The sequence below is a fragment of the Bubalus kerabau genome, chromosome 20, assembly GCF_029407905.1.
Source record: "Bubalus kerabau isolate K-KA32 ecotype Philippines breed swamp buffalo chromosome 20, PCC_UOA_SB_1v2, whole genome shotgun sequence".
Lineage (NCBI taxonomy): Eukaryota > Metazoa > Chordata > Mammalia > Artiodactyla > Bovidae > Bubalus > Bubalus kerabau.
The window spans coordinates 56,693,940-56,713,652 of NC_073643.1; the positions used below are offsets into that span (position 1 = coordinate 56,693,940).

Here is a 19,713-nt window from a genome sequence, read left to right on the forward strand (position 1 = left end):
GTGTTAGAGGGGGAAAAAATGTATGCACTTTTTAGGTCAAGGGACAGCATTGTGAACTTTGCTCATAATAAGTATTTGTTGAATGATTTAACAAGGAAGCAAATCCAGGGTAAAGTAATGTGGGCTGTGTAGTCAAATCCCCAGAAAAGAGGAAATAGTGATAATTTGCCTGGAAAAGGAAGTGTTCTAGAGGGTTCTTCAAGTCTGTAAAGTGATGCCACATGGGAGAGGGAGATATGGCCTCCGTGGCCCCAGAGTTGGGAACTCAGAAGGTAGATTTCCTCTCATTTTAAGAAATGTGCTAATGGTCAGAATTCTCTGAAGAGAAAAGGGACTGTGTCAAAAGGTAGTGAGCTCCCTGTCACTGGCAATAATCAAGCAGAGACTGTTCTGTCAGAAGTTCCAGAAGAGAGTCCTGTGTTGGGTGGGTGGTTACAGCAGAAGACTTGGGGAATTCCGGGACTGGTTAGGTGTGCTTCTCTAGAGGCAGGTTTCCTTGGATTCATTTCTGCCACTCTCAGCTGTGTGGTCTTGAGCAAGTAACTCAACTTCTCTGTTCCTCAGTTTCCTCAGTTGTAGAAGGGGGCTAATAATAGCGCCTCCTGCATGGCGTTGGTGTGAATATTCAAGTGTAGTAACACATACAGGGTTCACAGCAGTGCCTGGCACATCGGACATGCTTAGCACATGTTTGCTAGTATTTGAATTGGTATAAAACCTTATTCTCTAGACAACACTGGATTCTCAAGCATCAGTCTCATCAGCTGCATTTGGGTTTGAGCTGTGGCGTTTCCTGATGACTTCTAAAGTGGAGCTCAAAGAGAGCCTGAAGGAGTGTTAGACAAATTACTGTAATTCCTCTTGCATGTGTCACGCCATCCCCTGGCAGTCCTCTCTGAGGGACACTTGGAGACTGAGAAAGGAGTTTGCACATGTACCACACGGAAGCCCCCAAGTAGCAGCTCTCTGGAAAAGTGATCGAGACGTGGTGCCTGCCCCCTTTCTTGTCCTTTTACTGTCCTCTGGCTGAGTGCCTGGGGCAGAGTAGGAGAAGCCTCCAGACCTGTAGGAAAACTAGGGCTTCTTTGTAACTGGGCCCCTGGTGAATGTCCCCCACCCCCGCTAGACACTGTAAAACTCTGAGTTCAAAGACACCCAAGAGAGCTTTTATCATGATGGTCTCAGCCATCAGAAGAAAAATGACTCTTGGCTTCAGTAGTCCTGAGAGGGAAGTTTATTCCCCACTTTGCTGGTGGCGAGACTAAGCCTCAGAGAGGTTAAGTAACTTTTCCAAGCCCACACAGCTGGAGCAGGGTCCTAACACGCAAATTCTTCCTGCTTGGTGAACTACTGTCCAAAACCTCCAGAAATTTCTGGATTTAATTAAGGACACTTATATTTAATCATCCTGAGAATAGAACTTCTAAAAACCACATTCCTGAGATGAGGATATTTGATTGTCCCTTTTTGGAGTCTTTTGTGGGGGTTGGGCGTGGGCGGGGGATTTCAGAGAAAGGGGCCACCCCGCCTCCCTACCCCCTGGCCGTGCATCTGACTTCTGTCTCTGCCAACTTCTTTGTGCCCTCCTACAGGTCTGGGTAGATGCTGGGACGCAAATCTTCTTCTCCTATGCCATCTGCCTGGGTTGTCTGACCGCTCTGGGAAGTTATAACAATTATAACAACAACTGCTACAGGTGAGCATGTCCCCAGCCCTGACCGCCCGCTCTCCACAGAACCTGGGAGCCCTCCATGCTGCCTGGCTAGTTCCTTGTCATCTCCCCCCACCCTTGCAAGGCTGGGTGAGGGAAACAGGCCTGTCAGAGGAGGAGAGGCAGGGTGCCAGCCATCCAGGTGGGGCGGGGAGGACCCTGGGTAATCTGACAGCCTCTCCCAGCCCAGGGTCTAAGAGTGGTCCATCAGAGGAGCTCAGAGAATAACAAACATGATCAGAGCAAGTTCCAGGCTTCGGAGGGAGTCCATGCCAAGAGTTGTATTCAGGCCTCCATCCCACCCTCTCCAGCAGAGCTTTATCCCAGGGCAGATAAGGGATTGGCCCAAGGTCACACTAAGGTCGCACAGCTAGTTGAACCCAGGTCTTCCAAAACTGAGGGCCTTATTCTGCCTGCTGGTCAGGAATTTCTTTCCTGCTTCCTTTCGCTTGACTGTAGGGTCCTGCCCAGTCTGACTTGGAGTGGCCAGTGCCCTGCTGCCTTTTTCTTAATGGACCTTCCTACCCACCCCCAGCCTCCTGCCACTGCTGCACCTAGTGTGGAGAGGGGACCCATGCTGGGGGTGAGCCTGGGGCTGTGTGACCCTGGCTGCCTAGTCCTCCTGCCTGCAGCCTGCATTCTGCCCTGAGGCTGAGACCACAGAAGTCCAAGGACTTGCCCAAGGTCAGCCAAAAGTGTCTGGCAGAAGTGAACTTGGCACGGTGGTCTCTAACCATAGGCCAGTGGCTTGTTTGCTGAGGTCTCTACACCTCTGATTCCATGCCCATCACAGACACAGATGGTGAATATGTGGGGCCGGGCAGATGGCACATCTCTGCCCCCAAGATCAAGAGCTCCTCATTGTAATGTGGAAACTCGTAGACTCATGGCAATGATGCTGTCCCTCAACACAGATTCACTGGAAAAGGAAGGGTTTTTCAGCAAATGTTTCTGAGCTAGGATAAGTATTTTAGTAGAAATAGTTACGACGGAGCCTAATTACTTTGCCCCACATATACACCATAGTAAGTGCAGGAAAACTAAAGAGTTAAATACTTTTTTTAAAAAGGATACCCTCCTAAAATGAGGAGTAAAATACTGTTTTCATAATGAAAAAGATATGGAAACACCCAAAATGATTAGGTCAGGAAGGGAAATGACACATTGATTCACAGAAATATCTAGAACTTTGAAATTTCTAGAAAGACACAATAAACTATTAAAGAGCCACCTCTGAAGAGAAGCATTGAGATGGAATGATGGGCTTTTTCTACCTGTACTTTCCCATACAATTTAAATGTTTTGTCTTGTCTTTACTCTTGAGTACATATAGATTTTATAATCCTTAAAAAGTCGCATTAATACAAATGTTATCTATATACATTCTGCATAACATCTCCAAACAAAATATGAAAATCATCTACAAAATTAAAGGACATAATAACATGGAATTCAGTTTAGTTCAGTTGCTCAATCATGTCTGGCTCTTTGCAACCCCATGGACTGCAGCACGCCAGGCTTCCCTGTCCATCACCAGCTCCCAGAGCCTGCTCAAACTCATGTTCCATCAAGTCATCACTTGATGGCATCAAGTGATGCCATCCAACCATCTCGTCTTCTGTCGTCCCTTTCTCCTCCTGCCTTCAATCTTTCCCAGCATCAGAATCTTTTCCAATGAGTCAGTTCTTTGCATCAGGCCAGAGTCCTGAAGCTTCAGCTTCAGCATCTGTCCTTCCAATGACTATTCAGGACTGATTTCCTTTAGGATGGACTGGTTTGATCTGCTTGCAGTCCAAGGGACTCTCAAGAGTCTTCTCCAACACCACAGTTCAAAAGCCTCAATTCTTCGGCGCTCAGCTTTCTTTATAGTCCACCTCTCACACCCATACACGACCACTGGAAAAACCACAGCTTTGACTACGTTTGCCTTTGTTGGCAAAGTATTGTCTCTGCTTTTTAATACGCTGTCTAGGTTTGTTGTAGCTTTTCTTCCAAGGAGCAAGCGTCTTTTCATTTCATGGCTGCAGTTACTACTGCAGTGATCTTGGAGCGCAAGAAAATAAAGTCTGTCACTGTTTCCACTGTTTCCCCGTCTATTTGTTGTGAAGTTATGGGACTGGATATGCCATGATCTTAGTTTTCTGAATGTTGAGTTTTAAGCCATTTTTTTCACACTTCTCTTTCCCTTTCATCAAGAGGCTTTTTAGTTCCTCTTTGCTTTCTGTCATAAGGGTGATGTCATCTGTATATCTGTGGTTATTGATATTTCTCCTGGCAGTCTTGATGCCAGCTCGTGCTTCTTCCAGCCTGGCATTTCACATGATGTACTCTGCATATAAGTTAAATAAGCAGGGTGACAATATACAGCCTTGACGTACTCCTTTCCCTATTTGGAACCAGTCTGTTGTTCCATGTCTGGTTCTAACTGTTGCTTCCTGACCTGTATACAGGTTTCTCAGGAGGCAGGTCAGGCAGTCTGATATTCCCATCTCTTTAAGAATTTTCCACAGTTTGTTTTGATCCACACAGTCAAAGGCTTTGGCATAGTCAGTGAAGCAGAAGTAAATGTTTTTCTGGAATCTTCTTGCTTTTTCTATGATCCAATGGATGTTGGCAATTTGATCTCTGGTTCCTTTGCCATTTCTAAATCCAGCTTGAACATCTGGAAGTTCTTGGTTCACATACTGTTGGAGCCTTGCTTGGAGAATTTTGAGCATTGCTTTGCTATCATGTGAGATGAGTGCAGTTGTGAGGTAGTTTGAACATTCTTTGGCATTGCTTTTCTTTGCGATTGGAATGAAAACTGACCTTTTCCAGTCCTGTGGCCACTGCTGAGTTTTCCAAGTTTGCTGGCATTTTGAGTGCAGCACTTTAACAGCATCTTTTAGGATTTGACATAGTACAGCTGGAATTCCATCACCTCCACTAGCTTTGTTTGTAGTGATGCTTTCTAAGGCCCACTTGACTTTGCACTCCAGGATGTCTGGCTCTAGGTGAGTGATGACACCATCATGGTTATCTGGGTCATTAAGATCTTTTTTGTATAGTACTGTGTATTGTTTCCATCACTTCTTAATATCTTCTGCTTCTCTTAGGTCCATACCGTTTCTGTCCTTTATTGAGTCTATCTTTGCATGAAATATTCCCTTGGTATCTCTGATTTTCTTGAAGAGATCTCTAGTCTTTCCCATCCTATTGTCTTCCTCTATTTCTTTGTGTTGATCACTTAGGAAGGCTTTCTTATCTCTTATTGCTATTCTTTGGAACTCTGCATTCAAATGGGTATATCTTTCTTTTTCTCCTCGGCCTTTTGCTTCTCTTCTTCTCTCAGCTATTTGTCAGGCCTCCTTACACAACCATTTTGCCTTTTTTGCATTTCTTTTTCTTAGGGATGGTTTTGATCACCACCTCCTGTACAACATTACAAACCTCTGTCCATAGTTTTTCAGGCACTCTGTCTTTCAGATCTAATCCCTTGAATCTATTTATTACTTCCAGTGTATAATCGTAAGGGATTTAGGTCATAGCTGAGTGGTCTAGTAGTTTTCCCTACTTTCTTCAATTTAAGTCAATTAACATGTAATGTGATACTCAAAAGGGTTAGTATCCCTACTAATGTAAAGAGTAGAAACAGATCTAAAAGAAAAATCCTAAGAAAAAGATCAGTAACACGCTCTTAAAATAATCAGCTTGTTTTCCTCCACCAGCAAATGAGCTGTGATCTGAAAATGAACCCTCGATGTAGGTGAGGGTACAGTGAGAGGAGCCATGTCAACGTGTGGTGGTGGGATGGGACCTTGGATGTGATAGCCACATCATTCGGTTGTTGTAAGGCTCACGTGGGCGCCTCGTTTCTGAGGACTTGTTCAGTGATGAGGTCCCTCTCATGTTATCCCCATCTTCGAGGGAAGGGAAATTGGAGCTCATGGATATGGTCCCCACCTCCACCTGCCAGCTAGGTGTGGTGGACCTGGACTCTGGCTACGGTCTGCTAACCTCCATCCCAGCACTCCACCACATCTTCTCTGAAAGCTGACTTTGTGATGGCTTTACTTATCCACTTATTAAGCCAACCATGAGCTCTATGTGTCACTAAGTGTGAGACCCCCAATAGCTACCTTGAGAGGTACGGCTCCAGTCTATAAAGGTTGCAACTTGGCAAAACCGAGGCAAAGAAAGGGGGCAGATCCCACATGCTGGAGGAAAGGCCACAGGGGAAGCCAGCGAGCTCTCTTAAGAGTCCCTGGGCTGTTGGGCAGAGAGGTCACTGGGGACCACTGGACAGAGGGATGCTAGAGAGGTGGGAGGTCAGGCCAGGTTGCGAGGTAGACTCTCTCATCCTTCAAGGTGTTCACAGGAGGCGGGTCTGGGACGTGAGAGGTAGAGCACCGTCAGCAGTGAGACAGATAGAACCAGGGTAAGAAGAGAAAGGCATGGGCACAGGGGCAGCACCAGCAGGCCTCTGGTCCAGGTTGAGGGTGACCCCCTTGGGATGCTGGAGAGAGATGCTGTCCGCATCCGTCTGTCAGCACATCAGCCGCCAGCCTGCCTCTGTTGTGTGCCTGGCGGGTCGGAGATCCCTAGGTCACTTCCTGCTTGACCTTCCGCTCCATGAGGATGCAGTCTGAGTCATCTTGTTCATCACCGTCCCTCCAGCCTAGAAGAGCACTGGCCAAAGTGTAAGGAAGTGAGGAAAGAGCCATGCCATTATGCAGATGGGGACACTGAGGCTCGATGCAATGTGGCTTTGAACCTGCGCCTTTCTGGCTCCTGCACCCTTATTCCTCACTCCCAGGCCTGGCCAGTTCTTTCCCAACTACTAAAATCAGCAAGGATTTGGCCAAGACTGCCATGTCATCAGGTTGTGTCTTGGGACAGCGGCAGCTTTCTTCCCCGCTGAGCACGTGGGTGAAATATGCTGACCGCCCCAGACCCCTGCAGCTCCCCCATCCAACAGGCAGGTTTTTTTCCCCTTCCCATCAGCAGAAGAAAGCAAATCCCCTAAGTGACATTGCGAAAGTCTGAGGGCTCCTTTTATTTCCATTTCCAAATTGTTCCATGAACGGATCTTCCTGACTCAGAGGGAGTAAATTAATACCCTCTTCCGACAGCATAATAGCTTCTGGAGGTCTTCAAAGCCCAGCTCAGCTCCTGCCAACTTCAAAGTGCATGTTATGTAGCTTTTCACCTAGAAGGTGCCCTGTGGGGAAGGAATTAGAGGGCTGCAAATGGAGCAAACCAGATGGGGAAAATCCTCACTTCAGAACACAGGCCACTAGGCTCTCTGCTTGTAGGTGGCGGTGCTCTGAGGAAGGGGTGCAAGGACACAGAGCTGGAAGGGACCTTGGATCTGCTCAGAGACTGTGCCCCTCTGTGGTCAGGAAGTCACTTGATGGAGGGTGGGCTCTGAGGGAGGGTGGGGACCTTGCAATAAGGGACATTTGTTTCCAACAACCACATGAATACCCAAAGGTTATTTTCCTTTGGAAGTCCGAATTCTTAGAAGTCTGAATTCTTAGGGAGCACTGTTGCTGCGTAGCTCCTAGGAAAAAAGTGGGCTTTGGTGTCTGAGACAACTGGATTCACATCCCAGCTTCAGTGTTGTTGTTCAGTCTCTAAGTCGTGTCCAGCTCTTTGCGACCCCAGGGACTGCAGTATCTCCCACGTTTGCTCAGATTCATGTCCACTGAGTCAGTGATGCCATCCAACCATCTCATCCCCATCTTCTCCTTTTGCTTTCGGTCTTTCCCAGCATCAGGGTCTTTTCCAGCTTCCCCAGCAGATGACAGAGAGCTTGAGTGTGTGTCTGTCCTCCCTGGGCCTCAGGATTCAGTAACAGTGCTCAGCACTTCTGGTCTGAAAACACAGAAGAATCCCAGCATGGAGAGGCTGTGGAGAAAACCCTTTCCTCACCAGTGCTGCCTTGTTTTGCACCATTTCCAGGGGCCAGAAACAGGCATGCAGGACAGACTTATCTCAGCCTTAGTAATAACTTGGCCTTCCTGGGCTGAGCTGAGTTTCCCTCAGAGTGGAGGTGATCGTGCGTACTAAGTTACTATGGTCGTGTCCAATTCTTTGCGACACTATGGACTGTTGCCCACCAGGCTCCTCTATCCATGGGATTCTCCAGGCAAGAATACTAGAGTGGGTTACCATGCCCTTATCCAGGGGATCATCGCAATCCAGGTATCAAACCTGTGTCTCTTATGTCTCCTGCATTGGCAGCTGGGTTCTTTACCACTAGCGCCATGTGAGAAGCCCAAAAGGTGATCAGGCCTGCAGATAAAGTCTCCAGGCTTTGTAGCCCAGTCTCTGTCCACAGTGCCTGAAGAGTTCTGTAGAAAAGACCTGTATCAGTCAGTCACTGCTACAAGAATGCTGTGTAACAAGCATCCCCGGAACTCGGTAGCTAACCACCAAAACCACAGCATTTGCTTTTATTGCTCATAAGTCTGTTGGGGACTCTGTCTTTCAGGCTGTAGGTTGGACAGGTTTGGCTCCAGGGTCCAGGCAAGGCTCAAAGCCATGCCATGTGTACATTATGGGGTCCAGGCTGCAGAGATAGGAGCTACCCTGGGAAAGTGCTTCTCGTGGCAAATCACAGAAGGGCTGAGGACAAGACCAATTGCACAAGTGCATCTCAACCCTCTGTTTATATCACATCTGTTGCTATCTCATTGGTCAAAGCAAGTCACGTGGGTAAGCCCTCAGTCAATGGGGCCGGGAAATACACTCCACCCCAGGGAGGAAGGTGTGGAAGTGACTGCTTGCTGGAAAATTACTTAATTGATCACAAGGCTCAAGAGACCCTCTTATCCAAGCCACCTTGTCATCTAGCCAGTGAGAGCAGGCCCAGAGAGAAGATATTGCCGGGAGAATTGGAACCCCAGTCTAATGCTCTTCCCACCATGCCCTTGATTCCCAGGGTCAATGCAAGGCAACTGGGGGTCACAGTCACCAACATCAGTGTAACCTTTGATTGCATTACAAAAAGTATGGTGTCAGGAGAAGAGGAGGTGAGAGTCCTGCTCTGTTCTTGAGTCTAGTGCTCAGTCCTGGATGTGACACTCTTGAAGAGGGACAAGCTGGACTGAATTTCAGATCACAAACAGGATCACTGGTAAGGGAACTGGGGGGTTTAACTGAGCAAGCTAAAACCTCAAGGAGGTATAGGGCCTCTATCTTCAGGTCTTTAGGCTGTTGGGGAGGTTAGAACTAACACTTCCCAGAGAAGGTGGATTTGGGTCAAACAGAGCATGAGGAAGTTCTTACACTGTGAGCGGCAGGAGCCATCTGAGAAGCGAAGTGCCATGGAGCAAGGTGGGTGGTCCTGCTGGCTAGGGTCATGGTGGGGATGCTCGGGGCTGGTGCTGCTCCAGGGAGGAGACTGGACAGACCGCCCAGGCCCCTCCCTTCAAAGTGAGCGTCACAGTGTTGTAAGCCTGACTCCCACGTGCATGCTCTGTGGTGGCCGAGGTCCCGAGAGTCTGATCCCCTGACCCGCCTGCATGAGGGCGCATAGCCCCAGGTTGGAGGGGCCGGGAGGTACGGGCTCCGTCTTCTTCCTCTTGGCAGAGCCCTGTCGTTTGTAGCCTGGAATCTCCTGCATCACGGCTTTATGCTGGTGCTTCTTTGCTGTGAACCCTGGCTCAGAGCAGGGGGCAGTCACTGCCCTGGTGAAGCAGCCCCCAGCCCCCGCCCACCTCCATGAGGAGTCTGGCCTGGGAGGGTCTGCTCCTTGCAGCATCAGAGTGGAGGCTTGTGTGAGGTCTGGGAGATGCTGGGCTGGGAGGGCTGTCTCTCCTGAGGCCTCTGTGCTGGCTGGGAAGCAGCCCTTTCTTTCAGAGGTTGATATCTTCATGCTTTGAGCTCCCAGAAAATCAATCCTCTCTCGCTTCCCTTGGTTTTCTCTCCTGCCAGGAGTTTGGAGAAGCGTTGGTGTGTCTCCAAGTCTTTCCTTCCTGGTGTGCGTTTTACCACTTGCCAGCCTCCCTTCTTTCCCACCCCCTGTCTGTGCTTCCAATCTGCGACTGACCTCACCTTCTAGAAAAATGCAGGAGAAGCTGCGTGACCATGGGCCAGCCACCTCCCCTCTCTGAACCCCGAGGGCTTCCTTGGTGCTCAGACAGAACGTTTCAGCGCTGCACCGGTTCCCCCCACTGGGTTCTGACCCGAGCCCCTCTCCCTGCTTCCCCCGCCAGGGACTGCATCATGCTCTGTTGCTTGAACAGCGGCACCAGCTTCGTGGCCGGGTTTGCCATCTTCTCAGTCCTGGGCTTCATGGCATACGAGCAGGGGGTGCCCATCGCCGAGGTGGCAGAGTCAGGTGAGTTTGCCGAAGTGGAGCCATGGCCTTCCTCCTCAGCTCGCTCTTCTCCTGGGCCCAGGTCTCAGGAGGGGCCCCTGTCCATCCACGGACCAGGCTCCTGGGGGGAGCCAGCCCAGAGCGCCGTCAGTGTCACCTCGAGAGCCACAGGAGCCTCACTGGCCCCCCTGCCTCCACTGCTGTCCCCTCTGTTCCATGCGTCGCTCTCCTGCACAGTGATTGTGCTTTGAAATGCAAACCTGACTGTGTCCTCCCCTGGCGAACGGTCTGTTTTGGCTTCTCATAGGTCTGACCCTTTCGCCGTGGCCCCCAAGGCCCTGCACTGCCCAGCTTCTGGGGTCTTACCACCCACCTCGCTCCCCACCACACTGTGGTCTCCTTTCACATCTGTGGTTGCCCCCTCCCTTCCACCCCAGGGCTTTTGCACATACTGTTCTCCCTCTGCTGGAAGGACCCCTTTCCCTTTCTTCATTCTATGGGTAGACTCACCATGAGTGTGACGTTCTTCATGTTTAAATGACACGTGTTTGTATCAAACACACCACAGGTAGGGTAGTTGCTGCTGAAGTGATTGTGCAAAATGGTGAAGAACTCCCCTTGATTCACATGGTTTTGAATCCTGGGACAATTCATTGTATAGTATTATAACGTACAAAAATAGTTTATATCCACATGACAGAGTTAGATGCTAACCTCCATACATCTAAATAGGTTTCTCGGCTACAGGAATGTCTGGTGAGACAGTCAGGAGCATCACAGGGGGTCCAGCCTCCCTGGCTTCTGTCTGCTCAAGGCTGCTCATGCCCCCCATTTGTTATGACAAACCCTGCCACCTGCAGGGCTGCATTGCCTCCATTGAGAACTCTAGTCCATGGCATGGCTGCTTTTGCCTGACATGCACAGATAGGAAGTACACCTCTGACCCACCAAGCTGGGCAGGGTGGTGGGTGTGGACCCTGGATCAGTAAGCTGGTTGCTGAGCTCTGCTTCATGGCCCCTGGGGCTCCGCTTTCTTCTGCATGATATCTGTCAAAGAGAGAGAAAGATAGTCCCTGCTGAAATCAGGGGACCAGAGCTGTACCAGAGGATATTAATATGACCAAAGCTGTCTATCATAGATTGCATACTCTGGGCAGGAGCTGCCTCTTATGATCCTCGACTCAGCCCCCCAAGGTAGCACTTTTGCTACCCCTATTTTACCAGTGAGGAAGCTGAGGCTCAGAGAGGTGTGGTCGCTCACCTAAGGTCACATACACTGCAAGGAACAGAGGTACTGGATTTGATCCAGGCCATGCTCTGAGTGCTCTGTCCTGCAGCCCACAGTAGGCAGGCACCTGGCACTTCACACAACATCCATTTTCCTTCATGGCAGTAAAGCACAGAGCAGCCCTGCGAAGAGGGAGTGGTACCTCCTCCGTGGGACCTATGCCTTCTCTGAGCATCTGCTTCTTCCTCTGTAAAATGAGCAGACTGATTCCCAGCTCAGGTGTTGAGTGACACAGCGTGTCTGCAGCACTGTTGTTGCTCTTTTTACCATCATTTCCGTTAGATAGATGCATTTTAAAGCTGAAGCTCAGAGTGGAGGTGGAAAGGAAAAGAGCCAACTAAAAAAAAAATTTTTTTTTTCAAATTGTAAGCCTACTTACTGTAGGAAAATGTTGACAAAGGAAAAAGTCTCCAGTCTGACTCAGATTGCACTTTGAGGTTCTCTTGCCAGGATTTTCCATACATATACAGCTATACCTATATTGATGAAAACTGGATCGTATTTGGTTTTATTTTTCCATTCACAATAACGTATGACAGTTTTCTTCCTCAGTAAGTAGAGATCTCAGCATCCCAGGTGGCTCATTGGTAAAGAATCTGCCTAACAGTGTAGGAGATGTGGGCTCAATCCCTGGGTTAGGAAGATTCCCTGGAGGAGAAAATGGCAAGCCACTCCAGTATTCTTGCTGGGATAATCCCACGGACAGAGAAGCCTGCCGGGCTACAGTCCATGGGGTCGCAAGAGTTAGACATGACTAAACACAGATAGAGAGCTTAATCATGACTTTTCATGGCCAAGTGAGGTTCCACGGAATGGATATGCCATGATTGATTTACTCTGTCTCACCTATAAGGCCCCAGGCTGGTTGTTCATACTACTTCATGAAGTATCTACAGCACCTCTGCAAGGCAGGCTTTATGAAGGCTGTGCAGAATGTGCCCTGCACAACTACAGGGGATGCCATTCATATAGACAGCAGTCCTGGGGCCCATTAGAGATGAGGACGCTACTCTGTGGCTCCGACAGAACATAGGTGGTACAGCCTGGCTTGGCTGTCATCTCTTCTGCTTCACCCTCTGTGTCACTTCAGGTGCTAAGGAGGTAAGCCTGCTCTGTGTTTAGGGGTGTTAATCAGATCAAGATTCCCTTTAGGAGTTCCTGCCTTTTGCAGAAATTGCATATTGCAAGTATGTAGCCCTCTCACCTTGCTCAGCAGGATCTTACAGGGAAAATTGTAACTTTAAATACCTAATTAGAAGGATTTGAAGTAAACACTTTTAAGTTTTTATCAGAAGAAGCTGGGGGAAAGAAAGGAATACAAAGTAAGTAGAGAATGTTAGAAGTGTTAGTCACTTTGTTGTATCCAACTCTTTGCTACCCTGTAGACTGTAGCTCACCAAGCTCCTCTGTCGGTGGAATTCTCCAGCCAAGAATCCTGGAATCAGTACCCATTCCCTTCTCCAGGGGATCTTCCCAACCCAGGGATTATACCTGGGTCTCCTGCATTGCAGGTAGATTCTTTACTGCCTGAGCCACCAGGGAAGCCCAGAGTAAGTAGAAGCAAAGAACTAATTAAGGTAAGACATGCAAGCAATAGAGAAAATTTTCAAAGTGAAAATTTTGTATTATAAAAAATAGCAAAATTGATAATTGACAGGACAAATGAAAGGAAAAATGAGAGAAAATACAAATTACTGATATCAGGAATGAAACAGAAGACATGGCTACAGGTCCTGCAGACATTAAAAATGAGAATAAGGAAATACCATGAACAACTTCAAACTAATGTACTTGATAATGTAAATTAAATGGGCAACTTCCTAAAAAATACTACATAATTTAATTAAGCTAACTCAAGAAGAAACAGAAAAATTAAATGGCTTTGTATTTCCAAAAGAAATTGAATTCATTGTCAAAAATCTTTCTACCAAGAAGACTCCAGGCCCTGCTGTTTCACTGGTGAATTCTACTAAATGTTTAAATAGAAATAATGTCAGTCTTCTTGTTCAGTCACTCAGTCATGTCTAACTGTTTGTGACCCCATGGACTGCAGCACACCAGGCTTCCCTGTCCTTTACTATCTCCTGGAGTTTGCTCAAACTCGTGTCCATTGAGTCAGTGATACCATCCAACCATCTCATCCTCTGTCGCCTCCCTTCTCCTCTTGCCCTCAATCTTTCCCAGCATCAGAGTCTTTTCCAATAAGTTGGCTCTTTGCATCAAGTGGCCAAAGTATTGGAGCCTCAGCTTCAACATCAGTCCTTCCAATGAATATTCAGGGTTGATTCCTTTAGGATTGACTGGTTTGAGCTCCTTGCAGTCCAAGGGACTCGTAATAGTCTTCTCAAGTACCACAGTTCAAAAGCATCAGTTCTTCAGTGCTCAGCTTTCTTCATGGCCCAACTCTCACATCCATACATGAGTACTGGAATAACTATAGCTTTGACTAGGAGGATCTTATCAGTTCTTACACAGTCTTTTAAAACTTAGAGGAAGTAAGAGTATCTGAGGACAGTGACAACTGTATAGCTTCTTCTTATCCCAAGTTTCTCCCGCAAACAACAAGATAAAACAGGAAGGGAAAGGATATTCTACACAAGGCTGTGCCTCCTGGACAATTGGAAGACAGAAAATGTTGAAGCTGCAGATAACTGTGACAGAAAGAAAAATCACCAATCCCAGCACACAGTATCTCCACCAAAGGCAAGCTGAGAAAAACTGTGGGCCAGGTGGAAGACAGAGGCTAGCGAAAGGATCTGGGAGTGATTCGGAGCAGTCACCAGAAAGGTTGAATCTACTCTCAATCTGAAAGTCCTGGAAAGGATCCTGACAGATCCTTTAGCAGGGACTACAGGGTTCAAAGTAGGTGTGATTTCAAGAAGTAAGGACCATTTAAAGGCATAGGCACATTTTAAAGGAGCCATTTGAAACATAAACCTTGCAGAGAAAGAGGTGGGGGCAAAAAGAAAGAAAAGCATTGTTTTATAGGGAGATGGTGAACTCATGCATGGTGAAGGGAGCCCAAGAAAAAGAGGTAAAATGTAAAGACCTGCAAAACAAAAGAGAACCCGGGACCTTCCTGGTGGTCCAGTGGCTAGGACTCCACGCTCCCAGTGCCGTGGGCCAAATTTCAAAGAAATAGATAAAATCCTCAAGGCTTCCAGGCAAGAAGAGATCAAATAACTTATAATAGCAAAAGTATTAAACTAGCACCATACTTTTTTAAACCAACATACAAAGCAAGGCAACTATGGGATAGCATTTTTTTTAATTCATGTTAAGAAGTAAGAACCAGGATTTAATATCCAGCCATGTCTTCATGTATGTTATGGCTATATATGTTATATATAGTATGTTAAAGCTATATCGAAAAGCCATTTTTAATATGCAAGAACTTAGAGACTTCTGATGTTCTGACATTCTTCTATCAGTGCATGAATGTCATCCAACCCAATAATGACTGGTAAAACTCCAGAAAAAGACTTATGTTGAGCTCTTAAAATATACAAAATATGTATTAATATGTATGTATATGTATAAGATCAAAACAAAGGTAGGGAAGAAGATAGAGAACTAGTGTACCTGCATACTGTTACAAAGTAGAGATCATTCAACCAAAAAATAGAAAGAGGAGGCAAGAGAAGATAGAAAAAACTCCCTGATGTATGAGTAATAAGTGGTGGTGGATACTGGTGGGTGTGGGGGACCTGAAAAGACAGATATCAAAGGTTTAAATAAGAGACTTAAGGGCCTAAGAGCATTAAAAAGGGTACAAGTATGAAGTTAGCCACTAGAATAAAAACATTGTTGTTGTTGAGTTGCTAAATGAGTGTGATGCTTTGCTACCCCATGGACTGTAGCATGCCAGGCTCCTCTGTCCATGGGCTTCTCCAGGCAAGAATCCTAGAGTGAGTTGTCATTTCTTTCTCCAGAGGATCTTCCCAGACCAAGCACCAAATCTGCATCTCCTGCATTGGCGTTTTTTTTTACCACTGAGCTACCAGAAGAGCAACATAAGCCTTCCTAAATAATAATTAAAAAAAAAACAACAGAATACACAACTCATATGCATATGAAATATACATAATTATATATTGTCAGTCAAGACCAAATATATCAATCTTGTCAGTAGAGGGTTACTATCTATTGAAAAAAAAAGACTTTCAATTTGACTCATATAGTAAGACCTATGCATAGGCATACTGTGTTTTATTGTGCTTCACTTGTTTTATTTTTGAATTTTTTACAAACTCATGGTTTGTGGCAACTCTGCATCAAGCCACATCTCCCAGCACAATTTTTCCAACAGCATGTGCTCACTTCATGTCTCTCTGTCACATTTAGGTAATTCTCACAGTATTTCAAACTTTTAAATTATTATTAAAACTAGTGGATGACGAGTTGCTTTTTATGAGTGAGTAAAGAAAGTGGTTTCTTGAGATCGAATATACTACTGGTAAAGATGTTGTGAAGTTTGTCGAAATGACAGCAAAAGTGCTGGAGAAGACTCTTGAGAGTCCCTTGGACAGCATGGAGATCAAACCAGTCAGCCCTAAGGGAAATCAACCCTGAATATTCATTGGAAGGACTGACACTGAAGCTCCAATACTTTGGCCACCTGATGTGGAGAGCTGACTCACTGGAAAAGACCCGGATGCTAGGAAAGATTGGGAGCAGAAGGAGAAGAGGGTGTCAGAGGATGAGATGGCTGGATGGCATCATGATGCAATGGACATGAACTTGAGCAAACTTTGGGAAATGGTGAGGGACAAGGAGGCCTGGCGTGCGACAGCCCATGGGGTCACACAGAGTCAGACATGACTGAGCAACTGAACAACAGTAATCGTAGTTGCTAAAGCAGCAGCAGAATTTAAGAGGATTGACTGCAGCTTTGAAAGAAGTTCTACTCTGGGTAAAAATGCTATCCAACAGCCCTGCCTGCTACAGAGAAATCACTTGTGCAAAGAAGAGTCAATCGATGGCAGCAAACTTCATTCTTGTCTTATTTTAAGAAATTGCCACAGCCACCCCAGCCTTCAGCAACCACCACCCTGATCAGTCAGCAGCCGTCAACATCGCAGCAAGACCTTCCCCGAGCAAAAAGACGGCGACTCGCTGAAGACTCAGATGATGGTTAGCATTCTTCAGCAATAAACTATTTTGTAATTAATGTACATACCTTTTCTTAGACCTACTGGTATTGTTCACTTAGTAGACTATAGTGTGAACATAACTCATATTTGCTGGGAAACCAAAAAATTCATGTGACTCAGTTTGCCATGGTAGTCTGGAGCTAAACCTACAACATCTCTGAGGTATGCTTATCTATTCTGTGTGCAAGAGACACACCCAGAACAAAGTGACTCACAAAGGCTATAAATAAAGACAGAGTAGCACTCAAGCCCACAAGCATTAAGGATGACAAAGAATAATACTTTTTAATGTTAAAAACCACGATTCACAGTGAAGATAGAGCACACACACAAATGTATGCACCAAATAACACAGCAATAATCTTTATGAAGCAAAAAACTGCAGACAATGCAAGGGGACATAGAAATAAACTAACAATGAGAACTTTACTAAACACATGTATCAATAAAAGTGCAGAAATGATAATAATTACATTCCTTGTTCAGAAAAATAAGAACAGCAACAAAATGAACTAAAAGACAGTTCAAGGAAGGAAATAATAAAAAGCAGAAAGTAATGAAGTAGAGAACTGGGTTTTTAAAAAAAAATAAAATTCTAGGTTTTTCAAAATAAAAATAGGCGCATCACCAGAGGATCAAGGTGGGGGAGTGGGGGGGAAACAAGGTTGGGGGGTAGAGAACATACAAATAGCAAAATAAGAAATTACAAAAGGGAAATAACCATTGGAGCAGAAGACATTTTTTAAAATCATAAGAGATTACTTTGCAATCCTCTTTGCATATAAATTTGAAAACCTAGATGAAATGAATATTTTCCTAGGGAAATGGAGATTGCTAAAACTGACCCCATTTGACTTAGAAAGCTTAAACAGGCCAATCTCCATAGAAGAAACAAAGTTACTGAAGAGCAACCTCACAAGAAAACATCAGGCCCTGATGGCTTCTCAGAGGAATTCTACCAAACCTTTGAGACCAGATAAGATAGGCCCAGTGCTCTATAAATGATTCCAGATTCTTGAAAACGGAGGAAACTTTCCTAATTCATTACCTGAAACACACAGTATTGAAACCTAAACCAAACAGAAAATGCCAAGAAAGAAAACTACAGATTAATATCACTCATGCATATTGATGCCAAAATACCAAATAAAATATTAGCAGACTCAAATCTAAAATATTAGAATCCAGAATCACATTAAGAAGGTAACATACCATGTCCAAGTAAGATTTATTCCAGGAATAATGGAAGGTTGATTTAATGCTAAGAAAGCATTAATATCACACACCATATTAATAGTCCAAACAAAGTAAATCGTAAAATTATCTCCATAGATGCGGGAAAAGTCTTTGAAAAGTTCAACATTCATTCATTATAAAAAATAATCAAGTAAATGGAAATTAAAGGATATTTTTAAAAATAGGTCTGTGCATAAAAGTTTAAAAATTAAAGACAATGGTTGCCTACAGTGGTGAGTGGAAAAGGGATAGAAAAAGGTGAGGAATTAAGAAGTAAGGAGAAGGAAGAACACCTTCTCTGAGTATTTATCTTTAGTAGCTCTTACTAAGAGCCCCGGTATTGTTGCACAGAGCACTCAAGACAAATAGTTACTTTTTTGTGGATGGAACCAAATGTAATACAAATAGTAATGAATGAACTTAACTGTATTACAAATGCATAATGCAATCATTCTGAAAAGAATGGGAAAGAAAAGAGCTAACAAAAGTGAATTTCAGGAAGCAGTATGTTGACTGAACATTGTAAAGCTAAAAATATCGTACTGAAATTCCTACACAGTATAATAAGGCAAAAAAAAGTAAAAGTATTAAGATTATAAAAGAAGAATGAAAACTGTCTTCATTCATAAACAACATGATTAACCACATAGAAAATCCTAAGAAATCTACAAAAAAAAATTACTAAGTGAATTTAGTAAGGTCATGGGATAGAAAGACAATCAAAAATCTTTGGTATTTTTTTATACCAACAACAAACAATTGGGAAATTTTTATATTCTACTTTTCACAAAATTTAATTTAAAAATGAAAAGGTAAGCAACAGACTTGGAGAAGATAATCATAATACTTTTGTTTCATAAAGGGTTTGTATCCCAAATATATTAAGAATTCTCACAACTCAATAAAAAGGAGCTAACCCAGCTGAAAATGGGCAAGAACACAGGAGGCACTTCACAAAAGAAGATGTTGATATGTAGCGAATTCCTTGATAGTCCAGTGATCAGGCTCCTTGCTTTCACTGCTGAGGACCTGGGTTCAATCCTTGGTTGAGGAACTGAGATCCTGCAAGTCACAACATGGGCAAAAAATAAACAAAAAATTTTAAAAATAATAAAAAGAAGATTTATGAATGGGCAATAAATATATGTGAAGATACTTCACATTGTTAGTCATCAGGGAAATACAAGTTAAAAATACATACATAATGATACAACACTTCATACCCACTATAATGACTAAATTTAAAAGACTGACAACATCAAGTGTTGACAAGGATGTGGAGCCCCTGAAACTCTCAATTGTTGCTGGTAGGAGTATAAAATGATAGAGTCACTTTGGAAATCCGTTTGGCATTTCTTAGAAAATTAAACACGTGATTCCCATATGACCTGGTAATTCCCTCCTAGGTAGGATGAACAAAGCTAATCTAAGGTGAAAAAAAGAATATCAGTAGTTGCTGAGTACAGAGACAGGGAATGAGGGTGGAGAGACTGCAGAGTGGGGCCAAGGGGTGGAGGAAGTGCTCTCTGCTCCAGTAGCAGTTATCTGGGTGTCTCCACATTTCAAAACTCATTGAATCATACGCTTAAAATGAACACTTATGATAGGTAAATTAGACTTTAATACAGCTGTTTTTTAAGGTAGAAGATAATGAGGATAAATGTTTCTTGAACATTTACCTTTTTAAGTGCTTTCCATATTTTTGCATCATCACACTGAACTCCGCCAACTGCCTTATTAGGTAGGAATCCATTGTTCCCATTTTCTAGCTGAGGAGACAAGGGTGAAGCTCCCAGTAAAGAATGGGGATTTGAACCCTTGGCCACTGTGCTGCAGGGCTAGAGCATCGGACTCCCATGCTGAGGCTGTGCTGTCAAGCCCCCTCTTGGGAGCAGTCAGGAGAAGTGAGTGTGGACCTGGGAGATGCTCAAAGGAGAAGGTGGCCTGGGTGGGCCAGCATTTGTCCAAGCCCTGACTTCTGACTGACTTACATAGGAGCCACTGGTCCTTCTGTCACCCT

The 19,713-nt window shown here is 45.0% G+C and overlaps 1 protein-coding gene across 1 annotated transcript in view; it reads left to right on the forward strand.

Annotated features, from left to right (window-relative positions):
- SLC6A11 (solute carrier family 6 member 11) overlaps positions 1-19,713 on the forward strand; it is a 122,986-nt gene that overhangs the window by 91,626 nt on the left and 11,647 nt on the right. Inside the window, exons 7-8 of the mRNA XM_055557868.1 lie at positions 1,593-1,696; positions 9,913-10,037. Of these exons, the coding sequence (XP_055413843.1) occupies positions 1,593-1,696; positions 9,913-10,037 (229 nt within the window). The remainder of the gene's footprint in view (positions 1-1,592; positions 1,697-9,912; positions 10,038-19,713) is intronic.